This window comes from Geotrypetes seraphini, chromosome 3, assembly GCF_902459505.1.
Source record: "Geotrypetes seraphini chromosome 3, aGeoSer1.1, whole genome shotgun sequence".
NCBI classification, from domain to species: Eukaryota; Metazoa; Chordata; class Amphibia; order Gymnophiona; family Dermophiidae; genus Geotrypetes; species Geotrypetes seraphini.
In genome coordinates this window covers 284,531,382-284,545,122 of record NC_047086.1, presented here as the reverse complement: position 1 = coordinate 284,545,122, position 13,741 = coordinate 284,531,382, and the positions used below count along the sequence as shown (strand labels likewise).

Below are 13,741 nucleotides of genomic sequence, written 5' to 3'. Positions count from 1 at the left end.
AAGTTCATTTCTAAAAAATTTTTGGGATTCATATATTGGTATGGCTTCGAGCAAACAGGCAAAAAATGAAGTGGCTGGCACAGGATTGGGGAGTGCTAAAAGATCCAAGATTGAACCGGTGACTCCTTCTAAGGTGCCGTTGCCTAGGGATAAACTCCAAGATTCAAATTGGCGGATCTCAAATCTTATGGAAGCATTGGATTATTGCTGGCATAAGAACTTTAAATTAAGTTATTTCAGATGGTAAACTGCTTGATTTTTCACAGTTGCAAAATAGATTTGGTCTTAATAAATCACAAAGTTTTAAATGGTTGCAATTGAAGCAGGCTATTCAGGTGGGGTTCCCTGAATGGAAAACTCTTAATAATCAATATAGTTTAGAGTTCCCATGTTTCCAGGCAGACTTCCTGGGACATCAAGCCGCGCAGTGGTATAAATTAATATCTGGATTTATTAATAAAAAACCAAAAAATGGTCTTAGAGACATTTGGAGCATTGAGATTAAGCATCAAATTTCTGCTTCTCAATGGCCACGAATTTGGGCTTGGAGAATGAGATGTACAATGTTGGCATCTATGAGACAAAGTTGGTTCTTTTTATTACATAGAGCTTTTTGAACCCCAGTTCGTTTACAGAAGTTGGATAGCTCTAAATCTAATAGATGCTGGCACTGTAATCTGGAAGCAGGGACACTTGATCATTTACTTTTTTATTGTCCCTGCATTATGAATTTTTGGAATTCAATTTGGTCTCAAATAAATTGCTTATTAGAAAACCATGTTGCTCTGTCATACGATACTGTTCTGTTCGGTATTTTTATGAGGAAAAAAAGTCAATTAACAGCACATAACAACAAACTTTTAATGATCATGACGAGCGTTGCCATTCAACATATTACTAACAACTGGGAAAATTATACTAATCTTAATTATGAATTTTGGTGGAATTCCTTATGTCATATTTTTAAAATGGAAAGAGTTATTGCTTTACAGAAAAGTAGTTATAAAAATTTTCTAAAGATTTGGGGGCCATTGGTTAAATATTGTAATGAATAGGCATCGTTTTCCTTTGATAATATGGATATATATAGGAGGGAGGAGGGTGATGGGGGAAAATTTGGTTTAATAATGTGTTTTATAATATAATTTATGATATGCTTTAATGAGTATATTGGTGGGGGGAGGGAAAATAATTAATTAATATATTTATGAATTTATTGAAGGAATTTCAAGTGTTGTATGATTGTCTTTCATGGTGTTCTTTTGTGCACTTGTTGTAAGTTTGAAAATGAATAAAGATTTTTTTTTTAAAATGGAACATCTGATGGCCATACAACAGGGGCAATATAGGAAATTTTTGGATGTTTGGGAACCGTTGACTAAATTTTCTAAGGAATAATATCAGATTTTATTTATGGACCTTTAAATGTACACATCCAGGGTTGGGGGGGGGATTTACATTAGAATTGGATTAAGGGAATTTATGGATCGTTTCTAAGTTTTATTTTACTTGTTAGGTGGGAGGGTGGGAGAAAACTGTTTATTATTCTCTGTAAGTTCATTGTGCTTTTCTTTTAATATTATTCATAGATGTTAATTGCGTGCACAATTGTAGTCTGGAAATTCAATAAATATTTAAAACAAACCAAAATATGGAATAACTAGGCAAACCTGTCGCTCAGAGTTTTCTTGAAGTGTCTCGATGGTCTTTTCAAGCTGTGCTTTTTCTTTCATCAAGTCATTGCTCAAAGCTTGACAATTCTGAAGGCTTTGTTTCTCATGGCTTATTTCACTCTCAAGTCTTCCCAGCTGAAAAAGCAACATTGATTTACAAATCTTAAATGAATGGTTTAAGTTGGGTTTTTTTCAAGAAAATATAATGATGCAGTTTGAAAAGAGTTTTTAAAGCCTTCAAGATAACAGAGAATTGGGGCTGGTGGAGGAATGCAGAACTTCATATCTAACTCAAAATTTGTGAAAGGTTGAGTATGTAAAAGCATGCTCGGGGATTTCAAAAAGAAACATCTACCATGTACTTTCTTTTCTCTAACTTAGTCCTGCCCGATGTACACAATGAACAACATGATTTCAAACTGAATTTTATATATCTTCTCAGCAATAAAATACTTTGAAGTGGTTAACAGATTTTCTAAATGCTGGCACTTTCTTTTTGAAAATTTAGTGATGTTTCATATTGCACCATACAAATACCCTGATGAGCATGCTACATACAAATACAAGATGAGCATGCTAGATATTTGGAAGGCCATTTTTGATATGACATCTAAATCCAAGTTTAGATTTTTTGCGGAGCACACATACAAGTCCAGCACCAAACTTATTTTCAAAACTGCAAAAGATCTATCTTGTTTTTTAAAAAATGGATGTATTTTATGCTATATGCACACAAAAAAAGAAGGGGGGGGGACGAGACCCAATGTTCCACAGTAGAAAAAATCCAGTGATAAAAGCAAAACAACTGTGGATATTGAAATTCTGAGACAAATTTATTGTACACTTTTATACTTAAAAACATAAAAACACAAATATAGTAGTCCAACGGATACTACACAGTCCGTGTTTCGGCGAACACACCTTCATCAGGGGTCCAATCAATCTCAATTATACAAATAAAAAGATGGACTGAAAACAGTTTAATTGTCTTTAAACGTATAAAGAAGATCACTGCAGACGAGCCAAAATGACGCCAAAAACACTAAGAAAACACGGACCGTGTAGGGTCTGTTGGACTACTATATTTGTGTTTTAATGTTTTTAAGTATAAAAGTGTACAATAAATTTGTCTCAGAACATCAATATCCACAGTTGTTTTGTGCTATATGCATCATTTTGAACCATTTTAGGGGGGGACCCCCCACCCCAAGTCCAAATGAAAAATGCACAAAACAAGCCATTGAGATATAGGAAGGGCCAGCATTGTTAGTAGACTGGCCACACAAACATCCCAGGAAAGCAGTAGGGCATCTTAATGGGCACTAAGTGAACTTCACATCTCACCATAACTCCCTTATAGTATATGGTGAACCCTCCAAAATCCACCCAAAAGCTACTGGACTGAACTGTACATCACACTAACAGCTCTTACACCTGCAGGTGTTACCTATATATAGGTACAGAAGGATTTGGGTGGGTTTTAAAAGGCTCACATATTCCACCATAGGTGAAGTAGTTAGAGTGAGCCTTATATCTATGGTTGACTACTCCGCCCACTAGGCTACTTGAGGAACCTGCTTGCTGCTCTAATAGGACACCATAACATCTGAAACCCTCATATAGGCTAGTATAGTGTTTCATTCACATCTTTGGGGGGGGGATGGAAGGGGGGGTCAGTGATCACTGGGGGAGTGTGAGGGGGTCATCTGGCCAGTTTGAACATCTTTTTGGCACTTATTCTTTGCTAAAAACAGGTCTAGCCCCAGATGGGAAGATTAGGTTCTTAACTCGATAATCTTCTTTCTAGTAGAAAGGAATATGATTTTTGAATTAGTGGGTTATTCTCCTTTACATGCGAGTTTGTAGAAAGCATCATCTATCTTTTTCTCTCAGTTCTGCCTCCTGCAACTTTGGGCTGTGCCCCATCTCCTCAATTTGTATCAAAACAATTGACAATTCCTATGAGATAAGGAGGCAGGAAATTCTGTTCTGATTGGCAACAAGTCAAAAACAAGAAAGTAATGCCAATATAATTATAATTGGAAAAAAAGGTGGAAATAAACAAGCCACCTACCTGAGTGCAACCAGCACTAACACTTATGTAGCTCTCAAGCCTCTTGCTCTTCTCATTGGAACAGAGAGATCAATCAGTACTCTTCAAATCTGTCTGACAATAGACATCAACATTTGGAAAAAAACATACATATCTAAGATAGCAAGACAGGCAGTTCTTCAAGACTCATATGCCTTTCTACTAGAAAGAATATTATCAAGGTAAGAACCTAATCTTCCTTTCTAGTGCAAAAGGCATACAAGTCCTGAACCAATGGGACGTATCAAAGTAGTTCCCTGAGACTAGGGCAGATGAGCCTGCTATGAGCATCAATGACCCAAAAAATGCATCCTTTTATGCTGCACTCTGTAAAATTTTATGAAAGCATGAAGGGTGGACCATGTAGTCCCCCTACCTATATCCTCGAGCGACACTGCCCGGGACTCCACCCCTGAAGAAGCCACACCTGACAGAGTGTGCTCTCTCAATATACGCTGAAGCAATAGCTAAGTGAACCCACCTAGAAACATAAGTCTTAGAGGCCGACTTACCCAAGCAACTAGGAATCATTAACACAAAAAGATGATTTGAGATGCGAAATTCATTTGTCACCTCAAGGCAATGCAAAAGAACTAACATCAAGTAACGTCAAAATTTTGTCTTTTATTTATATTTTTACTTTAAACCTGTGGGATGAAACGCGGGTAGTTGTACTTCCTGATCTACATGGAAGACCGAGACTACTTTTGGTTAAAAGGAAGAGACCATGTGGAGGGAGACCCCGCTCTCTGTAAACCTGAGGAAAGGCTCTCTGCACAACAGAGCTTGTAGCTAAGAACATAAGAACATAAGAACTGCCTTCTCCGGATCAGACCTTCGGTCCATCAAGTCCGGCGATCCGCACACGCGGAGGCCCTGCCAGGTGTACACCTGGCGTAATTTATATTCCACCATATCCTTATATGCCTCTCTTAAGGAGATATGCATCTAGTTTGCTCTTGAAGCCTAGGACGGTAGATTCCGCAATAATCTCCTCTGGGAGAGCATTCCAGGTGTCAACCACTCTCTGAGTGAAGCAGAACTTCCTGACATTAGTCCTGAACCTGTCCCCCCTTAGCTTCATTACATGTCCTCTAGTCCGTGTCAAATTGGACAATGTAAATAATCTTCTCTGCTCTATTTTGTCGATTCCTTTCAGTATTTTGAAGGTCTCGATCATATCCCCACGCAGTCTCCTTTTCTCAAGGGAGAACAATCCTAGTGTTATAAGTCTGTCCTCGTATTCCAGTTTCTCCATACCCTTCACCAGTTTTGTTGCTCGTCTCTGCACCCTCTCCAGCAGTTTTATATCCTTCTTTAGGTAGGGAGACCAATGTTGGACGCAGTATTCCAAGTGTGGTCTGACCATTGCCCTATAAAGCGGCATTATAACTTTCTCCGATCTACTCGAGATTCCTTTCTTTATCATGCCCAACATTCTATTTGCCTTCTTTGCCGCTGCCGCGCATTGTGCCGACGGCTTCAGGGTTCTGTCTATCAGCACACCCAGGTCCTTTTCTTGTTCACTCTTCCCCAGAGTTGCACCTGACATTGTATACTCGTATTCCTTATTTTTATTGCCTAAATGCATTACCTTGCATTTCTCCACATTGAATTTCATCTGCCATTTCTCCGCCCATGTTCCAAAACCCTTCTTGCTGAAGCAGTCACTACTAGAGAAACTGCCTTAATGATAAGATCCATCAGAGACTCCTCTTACAAAGGCTCATATGGAGCCTTACTTAAGACCTACAAAACCAAGTTAAGGTTCCATGTTGGGAACAGCTGTCGCAGAGTAGGATGCAGCTGCAATGTTCCTTTTGAAAATCTGGCAACATCTGAATGAGAGGTCAAAGAAACTTTGAGGAAGCCAGTGGCGAAACCCTTCTCGAGACCATCCTGGAGAAACGCTAGAACCACAGATATTTAAGCCTTCACTGGCTCTACATTCTCCTTAGCAAACCAGCACTGAAACATCATCCAAGCCTTAGCATAGGCTGTGACAGTTGCTGGATTTTTAGATCTGAGGGGGGTAGCTACAAACCACCTCCAAGTAGCTTTTTCACGCTAAGGCTGCATGGTCAAGAGCCATGCCATAAACCCAAAGAATTCTGGATCCTCCAGAACAATTGGACACTGCAAGAGCAGATTTGGATGTAGTGGTAGTTTGAGAGATTTGTCCCTCTGTAGACGAACCAGATCTGCGTACCATGGCCAAAGTGTGACTGCAGGTTGGAGCAACCAGGATTACCAATCCTGGATGGTTTGCTATTCTTTGAATGACCCAGCCTACCATGGGCCATAGGGGAAAAATGTACAACAGCCCTTTCTCTGGCCACTGTTGTACTAGAGTGTCCAAGCCAGCCCTTCTGGGCTCAAATCTTCAGCAAAAGAATCAAGAGACCTTTTATTAACTGCCGATGCCATCAACTCGAATGCTAGACACCCCTATCAATGCACAATGCTTTTGAAGGCCCTCTGATTTAGGGATCACGCCCCTGGGTCTAGGGTCTGCTGGCTGAGATAGTTCATTCCGGATACATGAGCTGCTGATATAGTTTGCAGGTGGGTGACTGCCTAGTGAAACAAAAACTGTACCTCCAGTTTCAACGGAGCACTTTTGGTGCCTCCCTTCCTGTTGATGTAGGCCACCACTGTAGCACTGTCTGAGAAAACCTGGACCACTTTGCCTTATAGGGAGTTCTCCAACATCTGTAGAGTTAGACAAATGGATTGCAGCTCCAAGCAGTTCATAGACCAATTCCTCTGCGAGGACAACCATTGGCCCTAAATTAGGTGACCCTTACAATGACACCCCTCCCAGTCATTAAGGCTGGCATCTGTTGTCAGGATCACCCAAGAGGATATATAGAAAAGCAAGCCTTTTTCCTACAACTCCGGCTGAAGCCGCCAATACAAACTTTGACATGCTTCTGCCATCCAGGTCAGGCCCTGCCTGTGGAAACCAATCCTGCCTGTGGAAACCAATCCTTTAAGGCTGGCATCTGTCATCAGGATCACCCAAGAGGATATGTGGAAAAGCAAGCCTTATTCCTACAACTCTAGATGAAGCTACCAATGCAAACTTTGATGCGCTTCTGCCGTTGATAAACCAACTCCTCTGCGAAGACAACCATTGGCCCTGAATTAGGTGACCCTTACACTGACACCCCTCTCAGCCATTAAGGCTGGCATCTGTTATCAGGATCACCCAAGAGGATATATAGAAAAGCAAGCCTTTTTCCTACAAATCTGGCTGAAGTCGCCAATGCAAACTTTGACGTGCTACTGCTGTTCAGGTCAGGGCCTGCCTATGGAAACCAATCCAGCACCACCAGGATTACCAACCCCAGATGATTCACTGTCCGCCATTTGACCTGGCCTATCATGTGCTACGGGGGAAACACATACAGCAGTGTTTCTCAACTTCTTCAAGCCAAGTACCCTCTAAGCCTAACAAATACCAACTGAGTACCCCCGCCCAAGCTCCGCCTCTGACTCCACCCCATAATAATAATAGTACTAATTGTAACACAATTTCTTCCATCCATTTTTCATATACACACAATATAATCTTATTAATACACTAGTTTTATAGCCCATTACATTAACGGGTGCTAAAATGTATGTGTGTGTCTGTCTTTATTTTTTTCTTTCTCTGTCTCCTTAGCCGCTTTCTGTATTTCTGTCTTTCTTTGTTTTGGCTGTCCATCACCACCCCTTGCGTGCTCCCCCTGTCCATTCTCTCTTCCTTTTACCTTCCCTTATCCAGCAGCAGCCCTTCTCCCTTGTTTACCTCCCCCCTGTCCATCAGCACCTCTTCCTGCTCCCCCTGTCCAGCAGTACGCCTCCCTTCCTTTCCCCTCCATTCATCAGTAGGCCTCCTTTATTTTTCCCCCCATCCATCAGCACCTCTTCCTGCTCCCCCTGTCCAGCAGTAGGCCTCCCTTCTTTTTTCCCCCTGTCCATCAGCACCTCTTCCTGATCCCCCTGTCCAGCAGTAGGCCTCCCTTCCTTCCTTTCCCCCCACCCCCTGTCCATCAGCACCTCTTCCTGATCCCCCTGTCCAGCAGTAGGCCTCCCTTCCTTTTCCCCCCTGTCCATTAGCACCTCTTCCTGCTCCCCTTGTGCAGCAGTAGGCCTCCCTTCCTTTCCCCAACCCCCACCAAAGCAGAATCTCCCCTCTGTCTATCCCCAACAGTCCAGCATCTCCCATTAATCCATCCTCACCTCTGTCTGCCTTTTGCCATGTGGTCAATCCGCTGCCGACAGGCGGGGTCCAGCTCTGGCGCGTCGCTCGCGCACAGCAGCGGGAGCAGCGCCACCAGCAGCAGTGCCGCCATCGGGAGCCCTTCTCGAGGGAGCGGGACAGGCTGCTGAGGAATTTCGGGGGCTGCTGAGACGGCAGAGATGGAGCGGCCAAGCTGAACTGGCGTCCCCCACCCCTCCCCGGTGCCAGCGACGCTCTCCTTCTCAGTGAGCCGGGCTGTAAAAAAAGGAGACTGTGACGTATAAGCGCGCATGCGCACTCGTGCCGTCGCGACAGAACAGGGAACACACGGCGCGAGTGCGCATGCGCGCTTAACATTTTATTATTATTAATAATAACCACAAAATTAAAAAAACACAAAGCACACAGTACGCAGAGAAAATTTTAATTATCATTTATATTCTTTTTTTTTTAAAGAGGTCAAGGCAGATGACTTTAAAATATGCAATTAGTAACAACTATAGAAAAATAGTCAAATATAGTGCAAAATATAGACAGCAGATATAAATTCACAAAACTAACACATTTTGATCACTAAATTGAAAATAAAATTATTTTTCCTACCTTTGTTGTCCGGTGATTTCATGAGTCTCTGGTAGCATTTCCTTCTGACTGTGCATCCAATATTTCTTTCTTTCTAACTCCTGCACGCTTCCTCCCCTCCGGACCCCATTCACTTCCCCAACCAACATCTCCCTCTCATCCTTCTATTTACCATGCATGTCTACCTCACTCCTCTCTCTCTTTGTCCAATTTTCCTTTCTTCCTTGCCCCATGAGCACCATCTCTCACTCACACACTCATACCCATCAATTCTCCCTTTCTATTTCCTCCCTTACGTGTACAATGTTCATGCCCTTTCCCTTCTGTTTCGAGTTTGTGCCTCCTCCCCCTCTCTGCCTTCCAGCTTTGTCCCAAAATTAAGTTGCACGCTGGGGATCCCTGCCTGCCCCGCCCACCCGCACTTCCCCCCCCTCAAAGCCGACCCATCCACAGAACCTGCAGGCACCGCCGAGGATCCCTGCCTGCCTCACCTGCTATATAATTAATCCCCACCAATACCAGCTGGGGGTAAATGTTGTCATCCTTGATAGGAATTTGATGGATGTATGACAGGCACATGCCATGAAAGAGGCCACCAATGCTACTTTAAAAACTAAGGCTAAGGCTCAAATTGCCACTTAAGGACTATATCAACCCTGCGGTCCTATGCATCCTTTAACTTTACTCCCCTTTCACTAGCGGTGAAGTACACTTGGCAACCTGCGCTATCGACAAATCCACCTTTGGCTGGACAAATAACTGCTGAAATTCAGAAGCTATAGGGTAAAGCTTGGTCATAGTCTTAGCCATCCATAGGGAGTCCTCCGGGGTCTCCCAATGCTCCATAATTAAGGAAGAAAGATCAGGATGTGAGGGGAAAAAAAGAAACCTGAGCATGGGAAGCACTAATAAAGCACTATGTAGCCTGTGGAAAATCCAGTTTTAATTCTCTCTGTCTCAGAAATAAGGTTGTTGACTTGAACAGATGGTATACAGTAGGGTTCTCCTCCTGGTCCAGTGCTATTACTGCCTCTAAATTCAAGGTCTTTGCCTGGGCTTCCTCATCTCTCACAAGAGAAGATTCACATTGGGACAGCAGACTCCCAGTCCCCCCCAGTCCATATCTGACAGGGCTTCTGGACCTTGCCTGGAGACTTCTACTGGAGGATGTGTATTTGCAGAGGACAAAAACCTTGTGCAGCCAATGGTGCTTCTTTCACCTGAATTTGGAAACCCTGACAACTTTGGTAGGCTGCCCATATTAGACTTACAAAATCAGGGATAAAGCCCTGACAAGATTGCCCAGAGGACTGCTTCAGGATTAGAAACTGGTTTTTGGACAGATGCCAGAGGGTGGTGGTTAATGGAAATCACTCGGAGGAAGGAAAGGTGATTAGTGGAGTCCCTCATGGTTCGGTGCTGGGGCCAATCCTGTTCAATATGTTTGTGACATTGCTGAAGGGTTAGAAGGAAAGGTTTGCCTTTTTGTGGATGATACTTAGTTTTGTACTAGAAGTTTGGATCAGACGACAAAAACCTAGTAATTCCATCACTTAATATAATAAATACAAGACAAGATACGATCTTTGCAGTTACAGCGCCCAGAATATGGAATTCCTTACCATCATTTATTAAGGAAGAAAAAGCACTAAGTAAATTTAAAGGACTGTTAAAATGCTGGTTGTACAAGGATGCTTTTGAGACCTAATTATTGGAGTCTCTATTGATCCCATTCATTGCTTAAACTCATTAGTCCTGTCTTAGGCTCTGAGAAATTGAATTAAAAAAAAAAAGTTCTTAACTTTCTATTATACTTTTATCAATACTTTTAAATTTTCTTACCCTCCGTTTGTATTTTCCTTGTATGTATCCTTTACTATACTTATTGTAGTTCTCCCTACTTCCCTTATGTATTGGTACATCATGTCCGTTTGTGTTGGTTTTAGTTAATAATTAAGACCTTGTTTTAAATTGTAAATCGCTTTGAATTAATGATATTGCGATACATCAAAATTTTAATAAAACTTGAAACTTGAATAGACGCTAAGGAAGGAGTGGAAAACATGAAAAAGGATCTGTAAAAGTTAGAGGAATGGTCTAATATCTGGCAACTAAAATTCAATGCAAAGAAATGCAGAGTAATGCATTTGGGGATTAATAATCGGAAGGAACCGTATGTGCTGGGAGGTGAGAGACTGATATGCACGGAAGGGGTGCGGGACCTTTGGGTGATAGTGTCTGAAGATCTAAAGGCGAAAAACATTGTGAGAAGGCTGTGGCTGTTGCCAGAAGGATACTGGACTGGATAAAGAGAGGCGCAACCAGTAGAAGAAAGAAGGTGTTGATGCCACTATACACATTGTTAGCGAGACCCCACTTGGAGTATTGTGTTCAATTTTGGAGAACGTATTTGGCAAAGAACATAAGAAGACTTGAAGCAGTCTAGAGGAGGGTGACGAAGATGATAGGCGGCTTGTGACAAAAACCACATAAGGAGAGACTGGAAGCCCTGAATATCTATACACTAGAAGAAAGGAGAGACATGATTCAGACATTCAAGTACTTGAAAGGTATTAACGTAGAACAAAATGTTTTCCAGAGAAAGGAAAATTGTAAAACTAGAGGGCATAATTTGAGGTTGAGGTGTGGTAGACTCAAGAGCAATGTAAGGAAATTCTTCTTTACGGAGAAGGTGGCGGATGCCTGGAATGCGCTCCCGAGAGAAGTGGTGGAAAGGAAAATGGTGACGAAGTTCAAAAAAGCATGGGATGAACATAGAGGATCTAGAATCAGAAAATAATAGTAAATATTGAAGCACTAAGGCCAGTACTGGGCAGACTTTCTCAGTCTGTGTCTGTATATGGCCATTTTGTTGAGGATGGGCTGAGGAGGGATTCAACGGCTGGGATGGTGTAGATGGGCTAGAGTGAGCTTTGACGGAGACTTCAGTAGTCAAAACCTAAGCACAGTACTGGGCAGAGCTTTGGATTCTTGCCCAGAAATAACTAAGAAGAAGAAGAAAAAAAAAAGAAAAAAAATTGAATCAGGTTGGGCAGACTGGATGGACCATTCGGATCTTTATCTGCCGTCATTTACTATGTTACTATCCCACAGTCTTCTCTTGTGCTCCGTGGCATCCACACACCTGTGCTTCACCCAATTGTTATCCAGAGGTTCTGGAGGGGATTTTTTTCTCCAAATGAGCCATCTGTGATCCCCCAGCCCTGGAAGTACTAGGAGAGGCTAAGCCCAAGGCTCCCGCCCCTCCTTCATGAGCCCCACAGCACACGGACACTCATCAGCCAACTATCCAGAGCAAATCTGGCATGATATAGTGGTATCACAGCCTGAGGGGTCCATCCCAAGTGATTTCTTGTAAAATCTAAGGGTTTTGAGGCAGATGAAAGTTTTTAAACAAAAATCAAGAAATCCGAGATGGCTGCCACAACAGCGTGGACACACCAAAAATGGTTTGGGAAAACCAAGTTAAAAGTAAAGAAATTCTGGGAAGGTTTTTTTTTGGGGGGGGAGATGGGAGATCCTAAATCCAGCCCCAGAAATGCTTGAAACTTGCAAATTTAGACACACCCCCTATTACAAAAGCTTGTACTCGTGCTAGCTTGCTTCAGCTGTCACAGAAGCTAGAATGTGAAGAACACATTGCCTCAGTCAGCCAATCAAGTCCACCTGCTGTGATCTTCAGGCTGTCAGTCAGATCAGAGTTGAACTGAGACTTCAACTCCCATGGATTCATGCAACAAGGGGGGAGTAAAATGCAGCCAGCACCTATCAAAGCCCGACCGGACCACCATGGAGGTCAAACAGCCTGCACTCAAGCACCTAATAAGGTTGTGAGCCAGCTACCTAGGGAATGGTTGCCAAGTTCCACAAGTGTGCTCACAGGCTGTCCAGACAGGTTCCCTGAGGGTTTCCCTGCTAGCTGCAGACTTCTTTCCCCGAATCTATGTCCTCTCCCAGGCAGAGCTATTCCAGGGTCACTGGGAACCTCTTAAGTACCAAAAAACTTGTGAATTTGGACAAAAACCTGAAAATACCTTCTTAACACACTTGGAAAAGGAAAAACTAAAGGGGACACTACAATCACTGGAGAAGGAGGCAGAGATGAAGACTGTAAATTTCATCCTTCTGCAACACAATTCACGAGAAGGGGGATATTACCAACAGTCAGGACTTCTGGACACACTGCACCAGAACTGGCTAATACAGAGTTAATATGGGACCACTTACTGCCTCCTAAATAAGAGATGGTAAGTGCTCCTGTGTTTTTATGACCTGCAAACATAAAAATGGAAAACAAATATATAAAAGTGTCACATTAGTCTTGCAATTAATGTAAGGGAAAAATCTCACATTAAGCCACGTTAACCACAAATCTTAAAGCACTTTAGAAACAGAGCTCCACAGTGACTTCTTATTGACAAAATAGTAGTTAATTAGGGGGTCTAGTTTTCAAAGACACTTCCCTCAGAAGTAGGAATTTAAACATGAGAAAACTGTTAAGTTGCATACCAATTGATTGATCAGAACCTAGCATGCGTTTTTCTCTCTGAAACCTGGCTACTTTCCGATGAAAATCCTATCATTAATGATGTGTTACCCCCTCATTACAAAATCATTCCACTCTGTCAAAAAGATAGAAGAGGGGGCGACACTGCCATTATACTACATGAGACTTTCAATTTTACAATACAAGACTCATTGATTAAAAATGGATTAGAGATAATCTCTTGCACTCTTAATAGATTAGATTTATTAGACTCTTTAAACTGTATACTGTTCTATCGCCCTCCCGGATCTTGGGCCCAGACCAAACAGTTTTTTAATGAATTTATTTTTAACTAGTCTTTAAGCCCGTTACATTAACGGGTGCTAGAATAGATGTGTCTGTCTGTCTGTGTTTCTTTATCTCTCTCTCCTTGGCCGCTGTCTGTATCTTTCTGTCTCCCCCCCACCCCCCCAGAGCAAAGCTGTCTGCCCCCAGGACACACCTCCCCCCCAAAGCAGCCCCCTTTCCCTCTCCCTAACTGTCTCTCCATGGCCCTCTGCTGTCTTCCCTCCCCCGAGCAAAGCTGTCTGTCCCCAGCACACCTCTCCCTATCTCTCCATGGCCCCTTCTGTCTCCCCCCAGCACACCCCTCCCCC

The 13,741-nt window shown here is 42.6% G+C and overlaps 1 protein-coding gene across 4 annotated transcripts in view; it reads right to left on the bottom strand.

Moving 5' to 3' along the window:
• The window catches only part of CCDC88A (coiled-coil domain containing 88A), a 612,058-nt gene that overhangs the window by 327,311 nt on the left and 271,006 nt on the right, over positions 1-13,741 (bottom strand). For all 4 annotated transcript variants that reach the window (XM_033936818.1, XM_033936819.1, XM_033936822.1 and 1 more), the window contains one exon: positions 1,671-1,808. In XM_033936818.1, coding sequence (XP_033792709.1) covers positions 1,671-1,808 — 138 coding nt within the window. The remainder of the gene's footprint in view (positions 1-1,670; positions 1,809-13,741) is intronic.